Raw genomic sequence first — 26015 nt, 5'->3', positions numbered from 1 at the left:
ATTGATTCTAAATATGTAATCAATATGTAACGGAAAAAAGGAAAATAATTGTCATTGTTTGTATCAAGCAGTTGCCCATGGACCACTGACAAAACTATAGCATGACCCCCGCTGCCTCTGAAGGAAGGGGCCCATTTTCTAAGGCTGCCAAGAGGCATTTAACAATGGTCCTCTGCTGAAGGCGGAGGGCAGAATTTAGGAAGGGGGTGGGGAGTATGTACAAAGCCTCTTCAGAGGCCACAAGTGGCTACAGTGCTGTCAAAAAAATTATGCAAAAAGATGTCAGCGATAAAGAGGAATCCCCAGAGCTCTGTGCTGCGCTCCGCCATCCACCGTGCAGGTCTGGCCACCAACAACAGGGCTCTGAAACGCCCCAACAGACGGGTGGGGGGCTCTGAAGGACCCGTGTCCGCCATGTTCTCACTGCTGTGAAGACGGTGGTAATTTTGCAATATGCCAGTATATTATATTAGCAACCGCAGGTTCGAACACCCCCATGAAAAATGTAAAAACCTAATACAGGTCAGCTCACCCTCCCCCAACATCACAGTGTAAAAAATCTAGGATAAATATAACATTTCAAATAAATTCTACAAAGGATAACATTTATAATAGAATATTGCTATATTTATGCTGGACGCCCCACTGGGCAGATGAGGCCCATGAATTTCCTCCATTTATTTTGTATCTGTATCCTCTGCTATGGTGACCATTAGGCCATAGTTAACTGATCCTGTATCTTAGTGGAGGCGGCATGTTATTATAAACAGAAAGGGATTCTCTATACCTTTTGCCCTTAAAAAAAAACCTATTACAGTTTGCATTTTTCAGATTGGAGAGGTTTCATCTATTCATGCTATAGTTAATTTAGTTTAGATCAACTTGGTCTCTAGATATACAAGTATACATATTAATATGCGATAGTCTTGTAGGTGTACTAGCTGGTTCAGCATTACCCTGCTGCCGTGTTTTTAGTTTTTCACATTTTTAGTGTGACCTAGGTCCATGTGTGTGTATGGTGTGTGGGTTTCGGGTGTGGGTAGATGTTAGGGCAAGAAGGGACAGCCTACGTTGAGCGGGGGCGCCACATCGTATTATAGGGTGCCAACCTCCGCTGTCAGGAAGGTGTAAGCTCTATTAGGGAAACCAATAGGGACTCATTCAGGAATACCCTTCTTTACTAAAATAGTTCCTGTGACATTGTGGCTGCTTTTTTCTACCCCACTCGGACCTTAGTTTATTTCGGGTTTTTTTATGTTGGTATTTATTATGTATTTAATTATCTATTAGATTTTAACATTATTTATTCAAGTATTTTTTTAGGGTTTAGAGTTTTTTTTGGTTGTCAGATAAGATTATATCCCTATATTGTTTTGGTTGTGGACGCCCCTCTGGGCAGATGAGGCCTCCGCTCTAGAATATTGCTATAGTCATGGTGGATGCCCCACTGGGCAGATGAGGCCTCCGCTCTAGAATATTGCTATAGTCATGGTGGATGCCCCACTGGACAGATGAGGCCTCCACTCTAGAATATTGCTATAGTCATGGTGGATGCCCCACTGGGCAGATGAGGCCTCCGTTCTAGAATATTGCTATAGTCATGGTGGATGCCCCACTGGGCAGATAAGGCCTCCGCTCTAGAATATTGCTATAGTCATGGTGGATGCCCCACTGGGCAGATGAGGCCTCCACTCTAGAATATTGCTATAGTCATGGTGGATGCCCCACTGGGCAGATGAGGCCTCCGCTCTAGAATATTGCTATAGTCATGGTGGATGCCCCACTGGGCAGATGAGGCCTCCGCTCTAGAATATTGCTATAGTCATGGTGGATGCCCCACTGGGCAGATGAGGCCTCCACTCTAGAATACTGCTATAGTTATGGTGGATGCCCCACTGGGCAGATGAGGCCTCCACTCTAGAATATTGCTATAGTCATGGTGGATGCCCCACTGGGCAGATGAGGCCTCCGCTCTAGAATATTGCTATAGTCATGGTGGATGCCCCACCGGGCAGATGAGGCCTCCACTCTAGAATATTGCTATAGTTATGGTGGACGCCCACTGGGCAGATGAGGCCTCCGCTCTAGAATATTGCTATAGTTATGGTGGATGCCCCACTGGGCAGATGAGGCCTCCGCTCTAGAATATTGCTATAGTCATGGTGGATGCCCCACTGGGCAGATGAGGCCTCCGCTCTAGAATGTTGCTATAGTCATGGTGGATGCCCCACCGGGCAGATGAGGCCTCCACTCTAGAATATTGCTATAGTCATGGTGGATGCCCCACTGGGCAGATGAGGCCTCCGCTCTAGAATATTGCTATAGTTATGGTGGATGCCCCACTGGGCAGATGAGGTCTCCGCTCTAGAATATTGCTATAGTTATGGTGGATGCCCCACTGGGCAGATGAGGCCTCCGCTCTAGAATATTGCTATAGTCATGATGGATGCCCCACTGGGCAGATGAGGCCTCCGCTCTAGAATATTGCTATAGTCATGGTGGATGCCCCACTGGGCAGATGAGGCCTCCACTCTAGAATATTGCTATAGTCATGGTGGATGCCCCACTGGGCAGATGAGGCCTCCGCTCTAGAATATTGCTATAGTTATGGTGGACGCCCCACCAGGCAGATGAGGCCTCCGCTCTAGAATATTGCTATAGTCATGGTGGATGCCCCACCGGGCAGATGAGGCCTCCACTCTAGAATATTGCTATAGTCATGGTGGATGCCCCACTGGGCAGATGAGGCCTCCACTCTAGAATATTGCTATAGTCATGGTGGATGCCCCACTGGGCAGATGAGGCCTCCGCTCTAGAATATTGCTATAGTCATGGTGGATGCCCCACCGGGCAGATGAGGCCTCCACTCTAGAATATTGCTATAGTCATGGTGGATGCCCCACTGGGCAGATGAGGCCTCCGCTCTAGAATATTGCTATAATTATGGTGGATACCCCACTGGGCAGATGAGGCCTCCGCTCTAGAATATTGCTATAGTTATGGTGGATGCCCCACTGGGCAGATGAGGCCTCCACTCTAGAATATTGCTATAGTTATGGTGGATGCCCCACTGGGCAGATGAGGCCTCCACTCTAGAATATTGCTATAGTCATGGTGGATGCCCCACTGGGCAGATGAGGCCTCCGCTCTAGAATATTGCTATAGTCATGGTGGATGCCCCACCGGGCAGATGAGGCCTCCACTCTAGAATATTGCTATAGTCATGGTGGATGCCCCACTGGGCAGATGAGGCCTCCGCTCTAGAATATTGATATAGTTATGGTGGATGCCCCACTGGGCAGATGAGGCCTCCGCTCTAGAATATTGCTATAGTCATGGTGGATGCTCCACTAGGCAGATGAGGCCTCCGCTCTAGAATATTGCTATAATTATGGTGGACGCCCCACTGGGCAGATGAGGCCTCCGCTCAAGAATATTGCTTCATTTATGGTGGAAGCCCCACTGGGCAGATGAGGCCTCCACTCTAGAATATTGCTATAGTTATGGTGGATGCCCCACTGGGCAGATGAGGCCTCCGCTCTAGAATATTGCTATAATTATGGTGGACGCCCCACTGGGCAGATGAGGCCTCCGCTCAAGAATATTGCTTCATTTATGGTGGACGCCCCACTGGGCAGATGAGGCCTCCACTCTAGAATATTGCTATAGTTATGGTGGATGCCCCACTGGGCAGATGAGGCCTCCGCTCTAGAATATTGCTATAGTTATGGTGGACGCCCCACCGGGCAGATGAGGCCTCCGCTCTAGAATATTGCTATAGTTATGGTGGACGCCCCACTGGGCAGATGAGGCCTCCGCTCTAGAATATTGCTATAGTCATGGTGGACGCCCCACCGGGCAGATGAGGCCTCCGCTCTAGAATATTGCTATAGTTATGGTGGACGCCCCACTGGGCAGATGAGGCCTCCGCTCTAGAATATTGCTATAGTTATGGTGGACGCCCCACTGGGCAGATGAGGCCTCCGCTCTAGAATTGTGCTATAGTTATGGTGGATGCCCCACTGGACAGATGAGGCCTCCGCTCTAGAATATTGCTATAATTATGGTGGATGCCCCACTGGGCAGATGAGGCCTCCGCTCTAGAATATTGCTATAGTTATGGTGGACGCCCCACTGGGCAGATGAGGCCTCCGCTCTAGAATATTGCTATAGTTATGGTGGACGCCCCATCGGGCAGATGAGGCCTCCGCTCTAGAATGTTGCTATAGTTATGGTGGATGCCCCACTGGACAGATGAGGCCTCCGCTCTAGAATATTGCTATAATTATGGTGGACGCCCCACTGGGCAGATGAGGCCTCCGCTCTAGAATATTGCTTCATTTATGGTGGACGCCCCACTGGGCAGATGAGGCCTCCGCTCTAGAATATTGCTATAGTCATGGTGGACGCCCCACTGGGCAGATGAGGCCTCCGCTCTAGAATGTTGCTATAATTATGGTGGATGCCCCAGTGGGCAGATGAGGCCTCCGCTCTAGAATATTGCTATAATTATGGTGGATGCCCCACTGGGCAGATGAGGCCTCCGCTCTAGAATATTGCTTCATTTATGGTGGATGCCCCACTGGGCAGATGAGGCCTCCGCTCTAGAATGTTGCTATAGTTATGGTGGACGCCCCACTGGGCAGATGAGGCCTCCGCTCTAGAATGTTGCTATAGTTATGGTGGATGCCCCACTGGGCAGATGAGGCCTCCGCTCTAGAATGTTGCTATAGTTATGGTGGACGCCCCACTGGGCAGATGAGGCCTCCGCTCTAGAATGTTGCTATAGTTATGGTGGATGCCCCACTGGGCAGATGAGGCCTCCGCTCTAGAATATTGCTATAGTCATGGTGGATGCTCCACTGGGCAGATGAGGCCTCCGCTCTAGAATATTGCTCTAATTATGGTGGACGCCCCACTGGGCAGATGAGGCCTCCGCTCAAGAATATTGCTTCATTTATGGTGGACGCCCCACTGGGCAGATGAGGCCTCCACTCTAGAATATTGCTATAGTTATGGTGGATGCCCCACTGGGCAGATGAGGCCTCCGCTCTAGAATATTGCTATAGTTATGGTGGACGCCCCACTGGGCCGATGAGGCCTCCGCTCTAGAATATTGCTATAGTCATGGTGGACGCCCCACTGGGCAGATGAGGCCTCCGCTCTAGAATGTTGCTATAATTATGGTGGATGCCCCAGTGGGCAGATGAGGCCTCCGCTCTAGAATATTGCTATAATTATGGTGGATGCCCCACTGGGCAGATGAGGCCTCCGCTCTAGAATATTGCTTCATTTATGGTGGATGCCCCACTGGGCAGATGAGGCCTCCGCTCTAGAATGTTGCTATAGTTATGGTGGACGCCCCACTGGGCAGATGAGGCCTCCGCTCTAGAATGTTGCTATAGTTATGGTGGATGCCCCACTGGGCAGATGAGGCCTCCGCTCTAGAATGTTGCTATAGTTATGGTGGACGCCCCACTGGGCAGATGAGGCCTCCGCTCTAGAATGTTGCTATAGTTATGGTGGATGCCCCACTGGGCAGATGAGGCCTCCGCTCTAGAATATTGCTATAGTCATGGTGGATGCTCCACTGGGCAGATGAGGCCTCCGCTCTAGAATATTGCTCTAATTATGGTGGACGCCCCACTGGGCAGATGAGGCCTCCGCTCAAGAATATTGCTTCATTTATGGTGGACGCCCCACTGGGCAGATGAGGCCTCCACTCTAGAATATTGCTATAGTTATGGTGGATGCCCCACTGGGCAGATGAGGCCTCCGCTCTAGAATATTGCTATAGTTATGGTGGACGCCCCACTGGGCAGATGAGGCCTCCGCTCTAGAATATTGCTATAGTCATGGTGGACGCCCCACCGGGCAGATGAGGCCTCCGCTCTAGAATATTGCTATAGTTATGGTGGACGCCCCACTGGGCAGATGAGGCCTCCGCTCTAGAATATTGCTATAGTTATGGTGGACGCCCCACTGGGCAGATGAGGCCTCCGCTCTAGAATTGTGCTATAGTTATGGTGGATGCCCCACTGGACAGATGAGGCCTCCGCTCTAGAATATTGCTATAATTATGGTGGATGCCCCACTGGGCAGATGAGGTCTCCGCTCTAGAATATTGCTATAGTTATGGTGGACGCCCCACTGGGCAGATGAGGCCTCCGCTCTAGAATATTGCTATAGTTATGGTGGACGCCCCATCGGGCAGATGAGGCCTCCGCTCTAGAATATTGCTATAGTTATGGTGGATGCCCCACTGGACAGATGAGGCCTCCGCTCTAGAATATTGCTATAATTATGGTGGACGCCCCACTGGGCAGATGAGGCCTCCGCTCTAGAATATTGCTTCATTTATGGTGGACGCCCCACTGGGCAGATGAGGCCTCCGCTCTAGAATATTGCTATAGTCATGGTGGACGCCCCACTGGGCAGATGAGGCCTCCGCTCTAGAATGTTGCTATAATTATGGTGGATGCCCCAGTGGGCAGATGAGGCCTCCGCTCTAGAATATTGCTATAATTATGGTGGATGCCCCACTGGGCAGATGAGGCCTCCGCTATAGAATATTGCTTCATTTATGGTGGATGCCCCACTGGGCAGATGAGGCCTCCGCTCTAGAATGTTGCTATAGTTATGGTGGACGCCCCACTGGGCAGATGAGGCCTCCGCTCTAGAATGTTGCTATAGTTATGGTGGACGCCCCACTGGGCAGATGAGGCCTCCGCTCTAGAATGTTGCTATAGTTATGGTGGATGCCCCACTGGACAGATGAGGCCTCCGCTCTAGAATGTTGCTATAGTTATGGTGGACGCCCCACTGGGCAGATGAGGCCTCCGCTCTAGAATGTTGCTATAGTTATGGTGGATGCCCCACTGGGCAGATGAGGCCTCCACTCTAGAATATTGCTATAGTCATGGTGGATGCCCCACCGGGCAGATGAGGCCTCCGCTCTAGAATATTGCTGTAATTATGGTGGACGCCCACTGGGCAGATGAGGCCTCCGCTCTAGAATATTGCTATAGTTATGGTGGATGCCCCGCTGGGCAGATGAGGCCTCCGCTCTAGAATATTGCTTCATTTATGGTGGACGCCCCACTGGGCAGATGAGGCCTCCGCTCTAGAATATTGCTTCATTTATGGTGGACGCCCACTGGACAGATGAGGCCTCCGCTCTAGAATATTGCTATAGTTATGGTGGATGCCCCACTGGGCAGATGAGGCCTCCGCTCTAGAATATTGCTTCATTTATGGACGCCCCACTGGGCAGATGAGGCCTCCGCTCTAGAATATTGCTGTAATTATGGTGGACGCCCCACTGGGCAGATGAGGCCTCCGCTCTAGAATGTTGCTATAGTTATGGTGGACGCCCACTGGGCAGATGAGGCCTCCGCTCTAGAATGTTGCTATAGTCATGGTGGATGCCCCACTGGGCAGATGAGGCCTCCGCTCTAGAATGTTGCTATAGTTATGCAGGACGCCCACTGGGCAGATGAGGCCTCCGCTCTAGAATGTTGCTATAGTCATGGTGGACGCCCCACTGGGCAGATGAGGCCTCCGCTCTAGAATGTTGCTATAGTTATGGTGGATGCCCCACTGGACAGATGAGGCCTCCGCTCTAGAATGTTGCTATAGTTATGGTGGACGCCCCACTGGGCAGATGAGGCCTCCGCTCTAGAATGTTGCTATAGTTATGGTGGATGCCCCACTGGGCAGATGAGGCCTCCACTCTAGAATATTGCTATAGTCATGGTGGATGCCCCACCGGGCAGATGAGGCCTCCGCTCTAGAATATTGCTGTAATTATGGTGGACGCCCACTGGGCAGATGAGGCCTCCGCTCTAGAATATTGCTATAGTTATGGTGGATGCCCCGCTGGGCAGATGAGGCCTCCGCTCTAGAATATTGCTTCATTTATGGTGGACGCCCCACTGGGCAGATGAGGCCTCCGCTCTAGAATATTGCTTCATTTATGGTGGACGCCCACTGGACAGATGAGGCCTCCGCTCTAGAATATTGCTATAGTTATGGTGGATGCCCCACTGGGCAGATGAGGCCTCCGCTCTAGAATATTGCTTCATTTATGGACGCCCCACTGGGCAGATGAGGCCTCCGCTCTAGAATATTGCTGTAATTATGGTGGACGCCCCACTGGGCAGATGAGGCCTCCGCTCTAGAATGTTGCTATAGTTATGGTGGACGCCCACTGGGCAGATGAGGCCTCCGCTCTAGAATGTTGCTATAGTCATGGTGGATGCCCCACTGGGCAGATGAGGCCTCCGCTCTAGAATGTTGCTATAGTTATGCAGGACGCCCACTGGGCAGATGAGGCCTCCGCTCTAGAATGTTGCTATAGTTATGGAGGACGCCCCACTGGGCAGATGAGGCCTCCGCTCTAGAATGTTGCTATAGTTATGCAGGACGCCTTCGCTCTGCACCATGTGCTCCGCTTGTACAAAGCCATTAGGTGACCCTGAGCTCCAGTCATAAACTGATAAAATCCCAATTTAGTCGGAGTTTCCATGGCTACCGACAACAGAGCCCTGACAACCGCTATCCCCCCCCCCCCCCCCAATAGTATAAAAGGACGACGGGTTCGGCACTGAATGGGTGGCAAGGCCACGGGTGCGGGATTGGGAGGAGCCTCCACGCACACGCCCACTCCACCCGGCGTGCGGCGGGAACTGAAAGCGCATTCACAAGCCTATCCATCACCCTGCCCACCGCACCACGTGACTCCAGACGCTCCCTTCCCCGTCCAATAGGATTGCGGTATCGTCCCTGACGCTCCCAAGACAGCCCCCTCGTCTTCGGGTCGCCCCACCCTCGTATGGTAAGTGAAGGGGAAAGTGGGCGGAGCTGCTGCGTACAGAACAGTTGTACTTCCCGCCCTGTTGGTTAGCTACCACCCCTTTGCTGGGAGGTGGTACCGTCTAGAGCGGGAGCGAGTGTTGGTGCCGAGCGCAGTGCGTCCCTCCCACCCCCTCCTTTCTCTCTCACACACATTGGTCGGGAGCGAGATTTACCTCACACAGCAGCGGCCATCGCGCTCCCCGCTCTCTCTCTCCCGCTCTAGGTCGTCGCTCTGCTCCGCACAGCAGCCACTAGGAGAGGGCGCATACTACCGCGGTGTTCCGTCCCAGGAGCGGGCCCTGCACCGCCTCACCGAGGAGCTTCCTCTCGCCGCCTCCTCTGCTGCCAGCCCGCCAGGCCTGAGCCTGCACCTCCTCACCCTTCTCCGCGCTCCTCGCCTCTTTCTCTCCCCGCACTCCCAACATGTCGGCGCCGGCGGCCAAACTTAGTAAAAAGGAGGTGAACTCCAACCACGACGGAGCGGACGAGACCTCAGGTGAGAGCCGCGGCCGCTGTGTGCTGGCTGGAGGGGGGGTGGGCGGCCATTTTCCGCGGCGGAAGGCGGGCTCGCCGGGGAGCAGCGGGAGAGGCCCTGGGGATCCCGGGGCGGCGGGGCTCGCCTGCGGGGGACGGGCGCTCAGCCTCGCGGTGGTCGGGACGGCCCGGGGCCGCTCTGGGGGGCTGTTCCCCGCGCTGCGCAGGAAGGAGCCCGCGGCTTCATTGTCCTCCGCCATGATGCTTCCGTCCGGATCCGCATGGCGCAGGCCGCGGGAGGTGGAGGCGGCGGCCCCGGGGTGCTGCGCCCCTCTGCAGCCGCCTGTAGCGCCCCAGGCCGCGGCCTAGCCTCCACGTGGGTCCCGCGGCCTGTGGGTTTTGTCCTTCCCGCTGTAGTGAGCAGGCCTCTTCCGCTCCCCCCTCCTCCGCCATCGCAGGCAGCCCACGTGTGTGCGCGGTGTTTACTAGTGCTGCCCCCAGAGTGCGGAGACAGAACACCCCTCCAGACTGGAGTTTTGGTATTGTCCACAGTCGGATTTCTCCTCCCCCCCCCCCCCCCCCCCGAAACTTTATCACTAGATTATAAACGGGCATTTATTGTCCATTTCCATATGGTGAATCCATCCGTGACTGTAACGAATCTGCTGCGAGAGTGCACTGAAAAAATCTGCGTCGCTTCATTCAATACATAGGGATGCGGGTTTATCTATACGTTCCAACTATCGAGTGTTAGGCCAGTCACTTTTAACCCTTGTTATAATGTGGGTTTGCAATCCCCCCAATGGCACCCCACTGTAGTATTGAGGCTACAGAAACATGGGCCATCCTCGCCCACTTCTGTGGGATCTGGGGACCGTCTCCTGTATAGGAGATACATCCAACACTAAAGAGATAATAATGTATGAATGTCCATTCCCGATCCTTGTTTTTACCTAATACAGCATATCAGCCTGATAAGATGCCCCCCAAACATTTCCAAGACTACTTCTGATCCCCATGTGCTGCTTCCTTGCAATTAGTGAACCTTTTCCTTTGGGTGCGGAATGTGGCTGTTTCATGCACAAGGTCACCAAAATTAATTCCACCTTATTTTCCAGAAAAAGAGCAACAGGAAGCGATCGAGCATATTGACGAAGTACAGAATGAAATAGACAGGTACGTTGTCCTGATCAGTGGATATCCAAGTGTTTGGAGCAGGAAGGTTCATAGGCCACAAGCAGTCTTCAGGATTTCCTTAGTATTGCATAGGTGATAACTGAATCACCTGCACAGGTGATGATTCCAACTCCTTGTGCATTGCTAAAGAAATCCTGAAAGCATGCAGTGTTGGGGGCTGGGGTTGTGCCCCCCTGGTGTGGAGGAGGGGTGATGTGTGTATCACTGCTTTGAGGTCAGACTTAAGCCTAGTGTTGGTTCCTCCTCTGACCATCACTTACCTGAATTCAGAACCCATTTTCCGTTGGCGGTTCAGTGATGTATGAGGAGTGATCTTTTTGATGTCGTTTGTCCTGTACATCCTTTTTTTTTTTTTTTTTTACTTTTCACGTTTCCCTATTAATCCCCGTTTGTTTTTATAGACTGAATGAACAAGCCAGCGAGGAAATCTTGAAAGTAGAACAGAAATACAACAAACTCCGCCAGCCATTCTTTCAGAAGAGATCAGAACTGATCGCCAAAATCCCCAATTTTTGGGTCACGACATTCGTCAATCACCCACAAGGTAAGAATGAAGAATTATATGGTCAATTGTCCAGGGAATCATAACTTGGTTCTACTACCTGCAAGTACTACCATTCCCAGCCTCAACTGTAGTAGGACTTAAGCCTAAATTGAGGAAAGGAGGTAATTGGCAAAGCAATAGTGGAGCTGTCACTTTCCTTTTATAGAGGTCTGGTTTCTATGGGCAATTGCTCAACTTTCCCTTTTGCATTTATTTTTTGAAAAAAAAAAATTAAGCTGCTAAATAATGGAAATGGCGGATGAGGACCACATGGCATTTTTCATGCGTTGTGTATATAATAGCGCCACTTTTGTGTATAGGCTGTTTCTGGTATTGCAGCTGAATCCTATTCTAGTAATAGAGCTACAATACCATATTTTCTTTCACTGCTGAGGCCAATGTCAGTAAATACCTAATGTGTATGTCTTCTTTACGTGCAGTGTCTGCGCTTTTGGGTGAAGAAGACGAAGAAGCCCTTCACTATCTGACCAGGGTGGAAGTGACAGAGTTTGAGGACATAAAATCTGGATACAGAATAGATTTTGTAAGTTGCTTTTTCACATTTCTTTACGTGTCAGACAATTATGTTAATGAGCGATACTGACTATTTTAGCTTATGTTTCAGAATTTTGACGAGAATCCTTACTTCGAAAACAAAGTTCTCTCTAAAGAGTTCCACTTAAATGAAAGCGGAGACCCATCCTCAAAGTCTACAGAGATTAAATGGAAAGCTGGAAAGGTATGTGTGTCTACAACTACGGTGACACAGCTCCCTGTGTATTAGGTCTGTTTTGGTTTTAGTCGCTATTTCTTATGAGTAGGGTATTGCTTCCTGTTATCAACTGTAAATATGGTCCGGAAAGTGCTTTCCACCATCACTACTTTATACTTGTGTATATTTGCTTGGAGGATAACTACAATTCAGTTAATGCTTTTTATATATTCAGAAGTAGCTATGAGATAATTCTGGATTATTTTTGCACAATTTTATGGACTTTAGATGCCATGTGGCAAAAGCAAAACTTTTATCACAGTTGCATCAAACTTGTGAGTTTACATTCTGTAACTTATTGGTAAAGCTTAGGCCCTGTGACTGTCATATGCATTCAGATAGGGTATTAAAATACATTTCATGCCAGACATCTATTGTTTTGTTGTTGTTTTTTAGCACCACTGCTTATTTTCTAGAAGCTGAGTAAAGAGCTCTTTCTGGTATCAAACGCAATATTTATCAGGCCTCTAAACATCTTTAACCAAAAAAATAAACTTATCCAGTTTTGGGGATGGGAACTGATTACTTGCAAATACTAAATGGATATCCTGGTAGAAGGAATATGTATTGTGGCTACTATAAATTTAGAGATCGATTTACTGTCCTATTGAAATGGGGTTTTTACTTTTCTAATGCTTTGGTTATTCATTTTAGGATTTGACAAAACGTTCCAGCCAAACACAGAACAAAGCCAGCCGAAAGCGGCAGCACGAAGAGCCCGAAAGCTTCTTCACTTGGTTCACAGATCATTCAGATGCTGGCGCTGATGAGTTAGGAGAGGTCATAAAGGACGACATCTGGCCAAATCCATTACAGTACTACCTGGTGAGTAGCAGATGCATTTTTTATTTTTTTTGAATAGAGGCTCTTCCTGAAGGGTGGAGACTTGGTCATACTAATCTGTTTACTTCACTCATTATCAAAGGTTCCTGACATGGAGGACGAAGAAGGCGAAGGTGAGGAAGAAGATGATGACGACGAAGAGGAAGAAGGATTGGAAGATATCGACGAGGAAGGAGATGAAGATGAGGTTGAAGGAGAGGAGGACGATGATGAAGACGAAGAGGGAGAAGAAGCCGAGGTATGTACGTAAAATCTTTATTACTTACTATATGCATGCATATTTATTGTAAAGCCTGAGAAATGCTAAATTACTTGAGCCACAGTTTTTAATTTTTTAGCTTTGGAGCTACTTTTGCTGGACGTGCGTTAATTGTAGTGTTTAATTTTCTGGCATATTGAGAGGATGTGCCGTAAATAACCGATAAATGAAAATCTCCAACGGGTCCCCGTCACACGCTGTTGGGAACGGAGACTTTTTTTTTGACGGTGTGACAGGGCCCTGATCTCAAGATCTGCATCTCCGATATTAACGACACATCTCAATGTGCTAGAAGATACAACACCACCATTAATCAGTACTGTTGAGACTATTTATCCTTTAAATACTGAGACCTTTTTTTATTTTTTCTGTCTACAGGAAGATGAAGGTGAAGATGATTAAGATTGCAATGTTTGGATTCCACCCTTTTTATTTTTTTTTCTTCTCTTCATCCAGTCCCTGGGAGCAAGATGCTGTTAAGTTTTGTTTTTTTGTTTTGTTTTTTTTCCTTCTCCCTCCCTCAATTTTTCTTATCCCCTTTTTTTTTTTCTATTTTATTTTTGTGTGCTCAGTCGCCTTGTTCTTGGTCCTTTCTTCCCATTCCCCCCTCCCCTCTTTATACCATGATTCATAACTTTATTTTTTGGGGGGGAGAGGTGAGAACTGAGTAAAAATACAGTCAAAATCTCTAAACCTGTTTCTGTTCACAAGTCATTCTTCATTCAATAAACAATATACATTGTACATCTTATGGTGTAAGGGACCCAGATGCCCCTCTGCCCGCCACTGCTGGTGGGGGTGCGGATGATCCCGGGACATTGTGATAGTGTATAGCAGCGGTCTAGCCTTCTCGCTTACATTTTTTTCCCCCTTCCTTTCCTTCCTGTGTATATTGGGCTCAGAGATTACACTGTTTCCATGTGAATATGGATACATAGCATTTACCAACATGTATCAGTCTATTTTTTTTTTTTTCTTTACAAAATAACAAAAAAGGTAAAAAAAAAATATATAAAAACTGGGGGTGGGTTAGAAAGTGGGGGGGTTTTCAGACAACAGGGAGGGGTGGGTGGGCTAGGTTGGGCATTTTGGAAACATGGCTTTTTCTCTTTTGGCATGTTTGTGATGTTTTTGCAGACATCCATGCAATTTAAGACACTTTTAAAACAAGCAAAAAAATCCGGCGGCTCTCGGCTCTGATATCCTTCAGGCGCCTCCTCTCTACAGGCCCCTGCAGGAAAATATTAGAAACGGACTTTAACAAACTTTTTTTTTTCTTTCCCTCTGGATAAAGACAAATGCTCAGTTTTAAACATTAAAGTGTACAAGTTGCTTTGTTACAATAAAACTAAATGTGTACACAAAGGGACTACTGGTTTTCACTTGGATGCCGCCTTCTTCCCTGCCTGTATGTTCACACCCTCATTTGTTGTCATTTTTTGTTTTCCCCTGACCCCATTCTCCCTATCTTCCAGACTGATGATTAATGTTTTTTGATACAGGGCATTTTGTAGTAACCTCCAAACTAACCAGCCAAGCAAAGCCAAGAGGCGCATGGCGCTGGTTGTCAGCGGTATACGGTCAGCACCTCTATGCTCCGTCTAGGACGGAGTCTTTGTGGTTAAAAAAAAAAAACTATTTTTTTTTTTTTTTTTTTGTAATTTGCTTGGCCAAGGTGTGTTTAGGCACTTAATCTGATTCCTAGTCTGTTATAAATCTTACATATTTGCTGTCAGATTTCTGCCTGTCAATCAACACTACAAATAAAGTAATTGGTGTGATCTGTACGTTGACTGTTACGTTTTATACCACCCCCTCCTCCCCCCATTGGTTTCCTTAACCTAGGCATCGGGATAAATATGGCGGCGATGGACTTTTCCTTTTTTTTTTTTTTTTTTTTTTTTTTTTTTTTTTGTACAGGGGAATGAGTAGGTGCACTCTATAACTGAGGGATATGATTGCAATGTGTCCCAAAGGGGTAATAACATAGGCAATGACTATGGGGTCATGAAGACCAACATACTTGCATTTAACAATCACTGAAAATGGGCACCAAGGCAAAAAGTGCAGAAAGTATACTCCTGGGTAGGGACATGGATTAAATTTCATAGTGGCTAAGTTATGTACATTTCTACAGAGCAAAACTGGAAATTATTCAGTGCAGGTTTATGACAGGAACGCTATATAAAATATGCAATATGAGACCTCAAAAAAAGGCAAAACTGCTGCAGCCAGATAGCAACTGTTTCCTTTAAGAGGCGACGATCTGTCCCACCATCGTGGTTTGCTTTTTAGATTCAAGTAATGCAGTCTGAACTAGACGTAATGTGTATATTTGCTCCCAGGTAAATATGCTTCTAATCTTCTGATAAGTGAACTTAAAAAGTTTCCCTATTGCAATGCCACTTCCCCCCAATAGGGAAGGGGAACCATATGTGTACCTATGGCTGCTTAGAGAGGACGTGCTACCAAATTAAAGCATCCATCTTGCTCTTATGTCATTCCGACTGCACCTCCTGTGTATTCTGGTTCTCGTTTGTTTTAAATCTCATACTGTTACAGAGATATGGGCCTTTTTATGAAGTGCGTGGCTCACAGGATCATCTGGAACTTGTCTTGTGAGCCACATGCTGATGTAGGAGCATAAAATGTTACAAATACACTGCTCAAAAAATTAAAAGGAACACTAAAATACCACGTCTAAGATATCACGGACTTAAATATTCCAGTTGCAAATCTTTATTCATTACATAGTGGAATGCGTTGAGAACAATAAAACATAAAAATGATCAAGGTAAATCAAAATTAATATTCCATGGAGGTCTGGATTTGGAATGATATTCCAAATAAAAGTAGAAAATCAAATTACAGCCTGATCCAACTACACAGAAATGACCTCCCTACAATGTCTGGAAATGCTCCTGATGAGGCTGCAGATGTTATCCTGAGGGATCTCCTCCCAGACCTGGACTAAAGCATCCGCCGATTCCTGGACAGTCCGTGGTGCAACGCGGTGTTAGTGGATGGAATGAGACATGATGTGCTGGATTGGATTCAGGTCTGGGGAACGGGGAGGCCAGTTCACAGCTGATGCTTCAGCTACATGAGGCCTACAGATGGAACCCAGGGTTGACCGCACCAGCATATGGTCTCACAAGGGCTCTGAGGATCTCATACCAGTACCTAATGGCAGTCGGGGTACCTCTGGCGAGCTCATGGAGGGCTGTGCGACCCTCCAAAGAAATGCCACCCCACACCATAATTAACCCACTACCAAACCAGTCATGTTGGAGGATGTTGCAGGCAACAGAACATTCTCCACTGTGTCTCCAGACTCACATGATCAGTGTGAACCTGCTCTCATCCATGAAAAGCACAGGGTGCCAATGTCAAATCTGCCAATCGGCCTGCAAAGTGTTGGGCTGTAAGCACAACACCCACTTGTGGGCATCGGGTCCTCATATCACCCTCGTGGAGTCAGCTTTGAAAGTTTTAGCAGACATGGATGTCATGGCCCGCTGGAGGACATTTTGCAGGGCTCTGGCAATGTTCCTCCTTGCACAAAGGAGGAGGAAGCGGTCCTGCTGCTGGATTGTTGCCTTCCTGCGGCCCACTCCACATGTCCTGGTGTACTGGCCCTGTCTCCTGGTATCTGCTCCATTCTCTGGACACTGTACTGACAATCATGACTACCCTTCTTGTCACAGCTTGCATTGATGTGCCATCCTGGATGAGCTGCACTACCTGAGCAACTTCTGTGGGTTGTAGACACCGCCTCATGCTACTGTACAGCACATCTAGGGGTGAGAGACAAAATGCAAAAGTGTCCAAAACAACAGCCAAGAAGGATGAGAACAGAAATAGTCTGTGGTCACCCCCCTGCAGAACCACTCTTATAGGGGTTGTCTTGCTAATTGCCTATCATTTCTACTTGTTGTCTGTTCCATTTGCACAACAGTAGGAGAAATTGATTCATAACTGGACAGGTTGATTTCACAGAAGTGTGGCTTGGAGTTACATTGTGTTTGTGATCCCTTTATTGTTTTTTTGAGCAGTGAATAAAATGGCCCATATCTCCGGGACCATATGGTGGATTTAAAACAAAAAAACTGGAATACTCAGAGAAGCATAGGGAATAAGCTAAGAACAAAAACGGGCCACTATTTATTTGGTTGATGGTAGTGGTCTTATAGCCATTGGGAAATGCAGGGGAGTCCATAACGAACACCTACTGTTTGGTTGCGGACACCGAACAGGGTCAGTGTTACTTTTCTGTTTCTGCCTCCGAACACCGGTTGTCTGTTGCGCTGTAATCTGCATGACAGTACGGCAAACACTTTCTGATCGACTGTAAAATCATTACTGCCGGTCAGATAGCTGCAGTCCCACACTGTCAAATTGCAGCATGAGCATGCAGCTGTGATTGGAGGTATAAAGTTTGCTTCTGGTCACTGGTGTCGGCTGATGGGACTACTGCTCTCAGCCGACGCCTGCTGCCATTGATAACAGAGCAAAACACAACTTTTTTATTTAATAATAACAAACACAGTTGTACTCACCTAACGCCTAATTCCACTTAATCCCTCGTCTCCTATAATAAATTAAAAAAAAAAAGGATCCCTCACCTCTCTGTTCTGTCCCACGCTGTAATCCTTGTCTGGGGATAAATAGTTTTCAATCTGGATGGTGCCAAGATGCCACTGTCCAGGCTGAGAACCACTGGTGAATGAGCTGCTGCGAACGCAGCGTCAGTGACCGGCGGTGATGTCATCAAGGTTACTGCCGGTCACAGAGGCTGCGTTCCCATAAAGAACATCTCCCGTTTGGACTGTGTTTTTTGGGCAACTAATGGGGCGTATTTTCACTGGCGCCCTGGTAGTTTTCAGCAGCAACTTCTCACTGTTGAACTTGCATATTGAATTGATGGCCCTTGCTGGCAGAAACTGATTACTCAGGAGGATACTCAGCCGAATGCTGGTAGGATAATTACAGTCTCAGGCGTTAGGATTAATTTTCCATGTCAGCAGTATAATTTATAGAGATGTGTGTTCTTATATACAGTGCAGGTACACACCACTACTGCCTCTTACAGTGGGTATGGAAAGTATTCAGACCCCTTTAAATTGTTCAGTCTTTGTTTCATTGCAGCCATTTGGTAAATTTAAAAAAAGTTCATTTTTTTCACATTACTGTACACTCTGCACCTCATCTTGACTGAAAAAAAACAAATGTAGACCTTTTTGCAAATTTAATAAAGAAAAACTGAAATATCACATGGTCATAAGTATTCACACCCTTTGCTCAGACACTCATATTTAAGTCACATGCTGTCCATTTCCTTGAGATGGTTCTACTCCTTCATTGGAGTCCAGCTGTGTTTAATTAAACTGATAGGACTTTGTTTGGAAAGGCGCACACCTGTCTATATAAGACCTCACAGCTCACAGTGCGTGTCACACCAAAGGAGAATCATGAGGTCAAAGGAACTGGCCAAGGAGCTCAGAGACAGAATTGTGGCAAGGCACAGATCTGGCCAAGGTTACAACAGAATTTCTGTAGTACTCAAGGTTCCTAAGAGCACAGTGGCCTCCATAATCCTTAAATGAAAGAAGTTTGGGACCATCGGAAGTCTTCGTAGACCTGGCCATCCCGCCAAACTGAGCAATCATGGGAGAGGTAAAGAAGAACCTCAAGATCACTGTAGCTGAGCTCCACAGATGCAGTAGGGAGATGGGAGAAAGTTCCACAAAGTCAACTATCACTGCAGCCCTCCACCAGTCGGGCCTTTATGGCAGAGTGGCCCGACGGAAGCCTCTCCTCAGTGCAGAACATATGAAAGCCTGCATAGAGTTTGCTAAAAAACACATGAAGAACTCCCAGACTATGAGAAATAAGATTATCTGGTCGGATAAGATGAAGATAAACCTTTTAAGTGATAATTCTAAGTGGCATGTGTGGAGAACACCAGGCACTACTCATCACCTGCCCAATACAATCCCAACAGTGAAACGTGGTGGTGGCATTATACTATGCGGGTGTTTTTCAGCTGCAGGGACAGGACGACTGGATGTCATTGAAGGAAACATTAATGCGGCCAAGTACAGAAATATCCTGGACGAAAACCTCTTCCAGAGTGCTCTGCACCTCAGACTTGGCAGAAGGTTCACCTTCCAACAAGACAATGACCCTAAGCACACAGCTAAAATAACAAAGGAGCGGCTTCAGAGCAACTTTGTGACCATTCTTGACTGGCCCAGCCAGAGCCCTGACCGAAACCCAATTGAGCATCTCTGGAGAGACCTGAAAATGGCTGTCCACCAACGTTCACCATCCAACCTGACGGAACTGGAGAGGATCTGCAAGGAAGAATGGCAGAGGATCCCCAGATCCAGGTGTGAAAAACTTGTTGTATCATTCCCAAGAAGACTCATGGCTGTACTAGCTCAAAAGGTGCTTCTACTCAATACTGAGCAAAGGGGCTGAGTACTTATGACCATGTGATATTTCAGCTTTTCTTTTTTAATAAATTTGCAAAAATTTCTACATTTCTGTGTTTTTTCAGTAAAGATGGGATGCAGAGTGAACATTAATGAGAAAAAAATGAACCTTGACGTTTGGTAGAGTGGCTTAGTGTACATTTTTTGCAAAAAACATAGCAACCAAATACCCTGTTTTTTTCCATCTTTTTACTAGCACTTGCTGTTCACTGATTTTTTTTGCAACAGAGTGTTTTTGGTTTTACTGTGCTTTTTTTGTGTTTCCACTGTATATACAGTGCAGGTACACACCACCGCTGCCTCTTATATACAGTGTGGGTACACATCACCGCTGTCTCTTATATACAGTGCAGGTACACACCACCGCTGCCTCTTGTATACAGTGCGGATACACACCACCGCTGCCTCTTATATACAGTGCAGGTACACACCACCACTGCCTCTTATATTATTATTATTTATTGTTATAGCGCCATTTATTCCATGGCGCTTTACATGTGAGGAGGGGTATACATAATAAAAACAAGTACAATAATCTTAATACAAGTCATAACTGGTACAGGAGGAATGAGGACCCTGCCCGCGAAGGCTCACAATCTACAAGGGATGGGTGAGAATACAGTAGGTGAGGGTAGAGCTGGTCATGCAGCGGTTTGGTCGATCGGTGGTTACTGCAGGTTGTAGGCTTGTCTGAAGAGGTGGGTCTTCAGGTTCTTTTTGAAGGTTTCGATGGTAGGCGAGAGTCTGATGTGTTGTGGTAGAGGGTTCCAGAGTAGGGGTGATACGCAAGAGAAATCTTGTATACGATTGTGAGAAGAGGAGATAAGAGGGGAGTAGAGAAGGAGATCTTGTAAGGATCGGAGGTTGCGGGTAGGTAAGTACCGGGAGACGAGGTCACAGATGAATGGAGGACACAGGTTGTGGATGGCTTTGTACGTCATGGTAAGGGTTTTGTAGTGGAGTCTCTGGGCAATGGGGAGCCAGTGAAGGGATTGACAGAGGGGAGGGGCCGGGGAATAGCGGGGTGACAGGTGGATTAGTCGGGCAGCAGAGTTTAGAATAGATTGGAGGGGTGCGAGAGTGTTAGAGGGGAGGCCACAGAGCAGGAGGTTGCAGTAGTCAAGGCGAGAGATGATGAGGGCATGGACTAGGGTTTTTGCAGATTCATGGTTGAGGAATGAACGGATTCGTGAAATATTTTTGAGTTGAAAGCGGCAGGAAGTGGAAAGGGCTTGGATATGTGGTTTGAAGGAGAGATCAGCGTTAAGGATTACCCCGAGGCAGCGAGCTTGTGGGACTGGGGAGAGTGGGCAGCCATTTACTGTAATGGATAGGTTCGTTGGGGGGGTCGCGTGAGATGGGGGAAAGATGATGAATTCTGTTTTGTCCATGTTAAGTTTTTGAAATCTAGTGGAGAAGAAGGATGAAATAGCAGACAGACATTGAGGGATTCTGGTTAGAAGGGAGGTGATATCTGGTCCAGAGATGTAGATCTGTGTGTTGTCAGCGTAGAGGTGATACTGAAAGCCATGAGATTCTATGAGCTGTCCCAGGCCAAAGGTGTAAATGGAGAAGAGCAAGGGCCCAAGAACTGAACCTTGTGGGACTCCGACAGATAAGGGGCGAGGTGAGGAGGTGGTGTGTGAGTGGGAGACGCTGAATGTCCTGTCTGTTAGGTATGATGAGATCCAGGATAGGGCCAAGTCTGCGATGCCAATGGATGAGAGGGTTTGTAATAATAGGGAATGGTCCACTGTGTCAAAGGCAGCCGACAGGTCGAGGAGGAGGAGGATAGAGTAGTGTCGCTTGCTCTTGGCAGTTAAGAGGTCATTGGTGACTTTAGTTAGGGCAGTTTCGGTGGAATGGTGTGACCGGAAGCCAGATTGTAGGCGGTCAAAGAGGGAGCAAGAAGAGAGATGGGAGGACAGTTCAAGGTAAATGTGTTGTTCCAGTAGTTTGGAGGCATAGGGGAGAAGTGATATAGGGCGATAGCTAGATACAGAGGATGGGTCAAGAGAGGGCTTTTTGAGGATAGGTGTGATGGAGGCATGTTTAAAGCTTGAGGGGAAAACACCAGTTGTTAGTGATAGGTTGAAGAGATGGGTTAGGGTTGGGATGAAGACTGGTGAGGTTTGGGATGAGGTGGGATGGGAGTGGGTCAAGTGCACAGGTGGTGAGATGCGATCTTGAGAGTAGAGTGGAGAGTCGATCTTCTGTAATGGTGGAGAAGTTGGTTTTGGAGGTGGAGGGCTGGGAAATCGGGAGGAAGGGCTCTGGGGGTTGTTGACCAAAACTGTCTCCAATGCTATCAATCTTCTGCTTGAAAAATGAGGCAAAGTCTTCAGCGGAGATAAGTGGGGAGGGAGGAGGTGCTGGGGGACGGAGGAGAGAATTGAAGGTGTTGAATAACTGTTTAGGGTTGTGAGAGAGAGAGGATATGTGAGATGAGAAGTACGTTTGTTTAGTTGTGGCGAGTGTGGTCTTGAAAGTAGTGAGGGACTGTTTGAATGCGATGAAGTGCTCGTTGGAGTGGGATCTTTTCCATCTGCGCTCAGCAGCCCTGGAAGCTCGCCTCAGTTCTTTGGTCAGGCTGGTGTGCCAGGGCTGTCTGTTGATTTTGCAAGCTTTGGTATGTATAAGTGGGGCAGCAGATTCCAAAGCTACAGCTATTGTGGTGTTATATAGAGCAGCAGCGTCATCCACATTGTGTAAGGAACTTATGCCTGTGAGGGGGAGGAGGGATTCAGAGAATGAATGTAGGTCAAGATGTTTAAGATTTCTGCGAGGGTGTGAAAGTTTGTGGGGTGGGGATTGTAGACATGGAGTGGAGAGAGATGAGAATGTGAGAAAGTTGTGGTCAGAGAGTGGAAGAGGTGAGTTAGAGAGGTTAGATAGAGAGCAGAGGCGGGTGAAGATGAGGTCCAGTGTGTGACCGTCTTTGTGAGTGGCTGCAGAGGACCATTGAGTGAGGCCGAAGGAGGAAGTGAAAGTTAGAAGTTTAGTGGCAGCTGAGAGGGAAGTGTCAATGGGGATGTTGAAGTCGCCCATGATGATAGTGGGAATGTCCGCAGAAAGGAAATGAAGTAGCCAGGTGGTGAAGTGGTCAAAGAAGGTGGTGGCTGGCCCTGGGGGGCGGTAAATGACAGCCAGTTGGAGGTTGGTGGGGGAGTAGATGCGCATAGAGTGCACCTCAAAGGAAGGGAGGGTAACAGAGGGTGGCAGTGGGATTGGGGTGAAGGAGCAGTTATCTGACAGGAGAAAACCAACTCCTCCGCCATGCTTGCTGCTGGGGCGGGGTGTGTGGGAAAGGTGGAAGCCACCGTAAGAGAGTGCAGCAGGGGAGACTGTGTCAGAAGGGGTGAGCCAGGTTTCGGTGATGGCGAGGAAGGAAAGTTTGGTAGTAACAAAGAGATCATGGATGTAGGAGAGCTTGTTGCAGACAGAGCGAGCCTTCCACAGAGCTCCTGTTAGTGGGACTGGGGAGGCGGGGGCTGGGCGAATGGGTATAAGGTTAGAGAGGTTACGGAAGTTTGTGATGGCGCGTGGATGGGAGGTAGAAATGAATGTGGGAATATGGTGAGGAGGACCAGGATTTGGAGAGATATCACCAGCAGTAAGAAGGAGCAGAGAAAGTGTTAGCAAGTGGGAGCAGGAGAGGGCATGAGGTGGCTGTCTGTGCTTGGAGACAGAAGATTGTATGTTAAGGAACAGTTCTGTGGAGGAGGTGAGGTGGATGGGGAGGATTGAAGAGGAGATGAACAGTTCCTTACTAGGAGTAGGGGTTAGGGGAGGTAGCAGAAAGTGAAGGATTATAGGGGTGAATGTGAAAACAAACAGAAACATTGTTTATAGTGACTGGCCAGTTACCTTCAGTTCCCTTCAGGTTCAATTCAGGTTTTAATTCTACTGTAATCCACACTTTTAAGGACACACTTCTAAGGGATCACACTGCAGACTGAAGTCCTTGCAGACTTTTGCTATGCAATATATGTACAACTAAGTGCGTTCAGGTGTGAAGCAGAGAGGAGTAGTCTCTGCTCATCTTGGTCAGAGAATTAAGGGTGGACCAGATGCATACAATCAGGCCTGAGTAAACAAGGTCATAAATAACACTGGGGTAAGCTGGGGTTAGCTGAAAAGCATACCATGAGAATGCTAGGAGCAGAGGAAAATCTGTGTGGAAAGTTGGGTGATGTATTATGTGCATTTCATAGACAGACAAAGCAGGGGAGCAGGCTGGATAAACATACCATGAGAATGCTAGGACCAGAGGAAAGTCTGTGGAAAGTTGGGTGATGTATTATGTGCACTTCATAGACAGACAAAGCAGGGGAGCAGGCTGGATAAACATACCATGAGAATGCTAGGAGCAGAGGAAAGTCTGTGTGGAAAGTTGGGTGATGTATTATGTGCACTTCATAGACAGACAAAGCAGGGAAGCAGGCTGGATAAACATACCATGAGAATGCTAGGAGCAGAGGAAAGTCTGTGTGGAAAGTTGGGTGATGCATTATGTGCACTTCATAGACAGACAAAGCAGGGGAGCAGGCTGGATAAACATACCATGAGAATGCTAGGAGCAGAGGAAAGTCTGTGTGAAAAGTTGGGTGATGTATTATGTGCACTTCATAGACAGACAAAGCAGGGGAGCAGGCTGGATAAACATACCATGAGAATGCTAAGAGCAGAGGAAAGTCTGTGTGGAAAGTTGGGTGATGTATTATGTGCACTTTATATACAGTGCGGGTACACTCCACCGCTGCCTCTTATCGTCCTACCTCAAGGACACAAATGATGTACTTCGGAAAATGGATGGACTACAGTTGGAAGATAATATGATCCTAGTCACCTGTGACATCGAATCTTTGTATACGTCTATCATACACAAGGATGGCGTTACGGCTGTTAAACAATTTTTGAGGATGTCCAGTGAGGACGGTGAGTTTTCTTCTTTTATCGTGGATCTTCTCCAGTTTGCACACACTCATAATTTTTTTATTTTTAATGAAATTTTTTCCTACAGCTCCAGGGAACATCAATGGGGGCGGCCTTTGCGCCCTCATATGCTAATTTGTTCCTGGGGCTGTGGGAGAGGAAGATTTTTATTACTGAACCTCTCTGTTGTGAACTCTGCTCTTGTGCTCCCTCCGGTGGTTATGAGTGGTAGTGCTGCGGTAGTTGGATCGCAGCATTTATCAGGTGTATCCATTTTTTGCAATTTGGGCTGGGCTATTTAAGTCCTGCTTTATCCTTTAGTCAGTGCCAGTTGTCCATTGTTTTTGGAGGATTCACATCCATAACTGGTCTCTCCTGTTCTGCTGTTCATTTCATCAAAGATAAGTTCTGGCTTTGTTTTTGCTGTCCACCTGCTGTGGACCTTATAGTTCTGTGCATTTTCATGTTTTATATAACCTAAAAAAATATTTACTGACAAGCCAATCATAGATTTTAATCAAATACTTTTATTTATTAAAAAGTGACATGAGCACAACAATTAACACTTTTTTATTAATTGTGTACAAGACAGTATATACAATATTACTAAAATTCGTCTACCAAAACATACAACAAGTATGTGAGGGGGCCAGGGCACGCAAGAACTGGTTGGCAAAAAACATATATTTTGATAAAAATACAACATAAATCAAATTTATAAAATAATACAAGAACTATTAATACTTTAATATGAGGTATATTAATAATATGGCTGAAAAGAAATCAGTATATGCTCACATAATAAAGTAAATTGAATTAATAATAAATAAATATAAGAATAATACCTAAGTTAGTCCACACACCTGATCACTGTTAATAGGTCTTATATAATTAATACAATCAGTTATATGATATAACAAATGAAATGAATATGGTAATAAATAGGGGAAAAATAATAAAATAAAAAGGAAAAAAAAAAGAATATAAAAAATGAAAAAAAGAAAAAAAAATATATAATAAAAAATAAATAAAAAATGGAAAACAGAAAATGTATATGTTGATATATATGAAGTTGAAGGAGTAATGTTGTATAAGGTGATAAAATTGTATATATTATATATGTGTGAAAAAAGTGTGCAAAAAATATATATATTGTGCAAAGAAATATAAGAAAACAAAAAAACTATAAAAAATATGTGAAATAAAAAGTGAAAAATAAAACACTGATACTGAAAATAAGTGTCAAAAATTAAATGTGTAATCGTATATAATTGTCATAGAAAAAAAATATATATATACGTATATTTAATTGGTGCATACACTGGTGAAAATAAAATGTGAAATCATGTAATGTGACAATGAGCCTACAATTAACCTGTACAAAAAAAAGGGGGGAGAAAAGAGCAAAAACTAAGAATATATAAACACTATGACTGATTGTATGAAGAAACTCCCCAGAGTCAAAACCAGGAGTGTGTCATAGTATAGTTATACAATGGGCAGGTGTGTGGGCGCACCTATAAAAAAGCAACCAGGACGTACAAAAGTAACATTGAATGTGAGAACAGCCGTTACCAACCAGATATGCGTGCCGCAGCCCCCGCACACACCACTCCAACGCACGTTTCGCAACCGCTT

General features: G+C 46.8%; 2 protein-coding genes across 3 annotated transcripts in view; one reads left to right on the top strand and one right to left on the bottom strand.

The window, feature by feature from the left end:
* Positions 1 to 26015, bottom strand: part of DYNC2I2 (dynein 2 intermediate chain 2) — a 457867-nt gene that overhangs the window by 46463 nt on the left and 385389 nt on the right. The window lies entirely within an intron of this gene.
* SET (SET nuclear proto-oncogene) lies at positions 8904 to 14310 on the top strand. 2 transcript variants are annotated; one of them, XM_069748055.1, is made up of 8 exons: positions 8904 to 9352; positions 10449 to 10506; positions 10929 to 11071; positions 11512 to 11615; positions 11697 to 11810; positions 12498 to 12668; positions 12769 to 12928; positions 13324 to 14310. In XM_069748055.1, coding segments are annotated over exons 1-8 (825 nt in total). In that variant the 5' UTR covers positions 8904 to 9279; the 3' UTR covers positions 13326 to 14310. The 2 variants fall into 2 exon arrangements, with proteins under 2 accessions (XP_069604156.1, XP_069604154.1); XM_069748053.1 differs by having other exon boundaries at positions 8919 to 9352; positions 12769 to 12924.

The sequence above is a fragment of the Ranitomeya imitator genome, chromosome 2, assembly GCF_032444005.1.
Source record: "Ranitomeya imitator isolate aRanImi1 chromosome 2, aRanImi1.pri, whole genome shotgun sequence".
Classification (NCBI taxonomy): domain Eukaryota; kingdom Metazoa; phylum Chordata; class Amphibia; order Anura; family Dendrobatidae; genus Ranitomeya; species Ranitomeya imitator.
The sequence above is the reverse complement of the archived record's forward strand: the minus strand, read 5'-3'. Positions and strand labels throughout refer to the sequence as shown.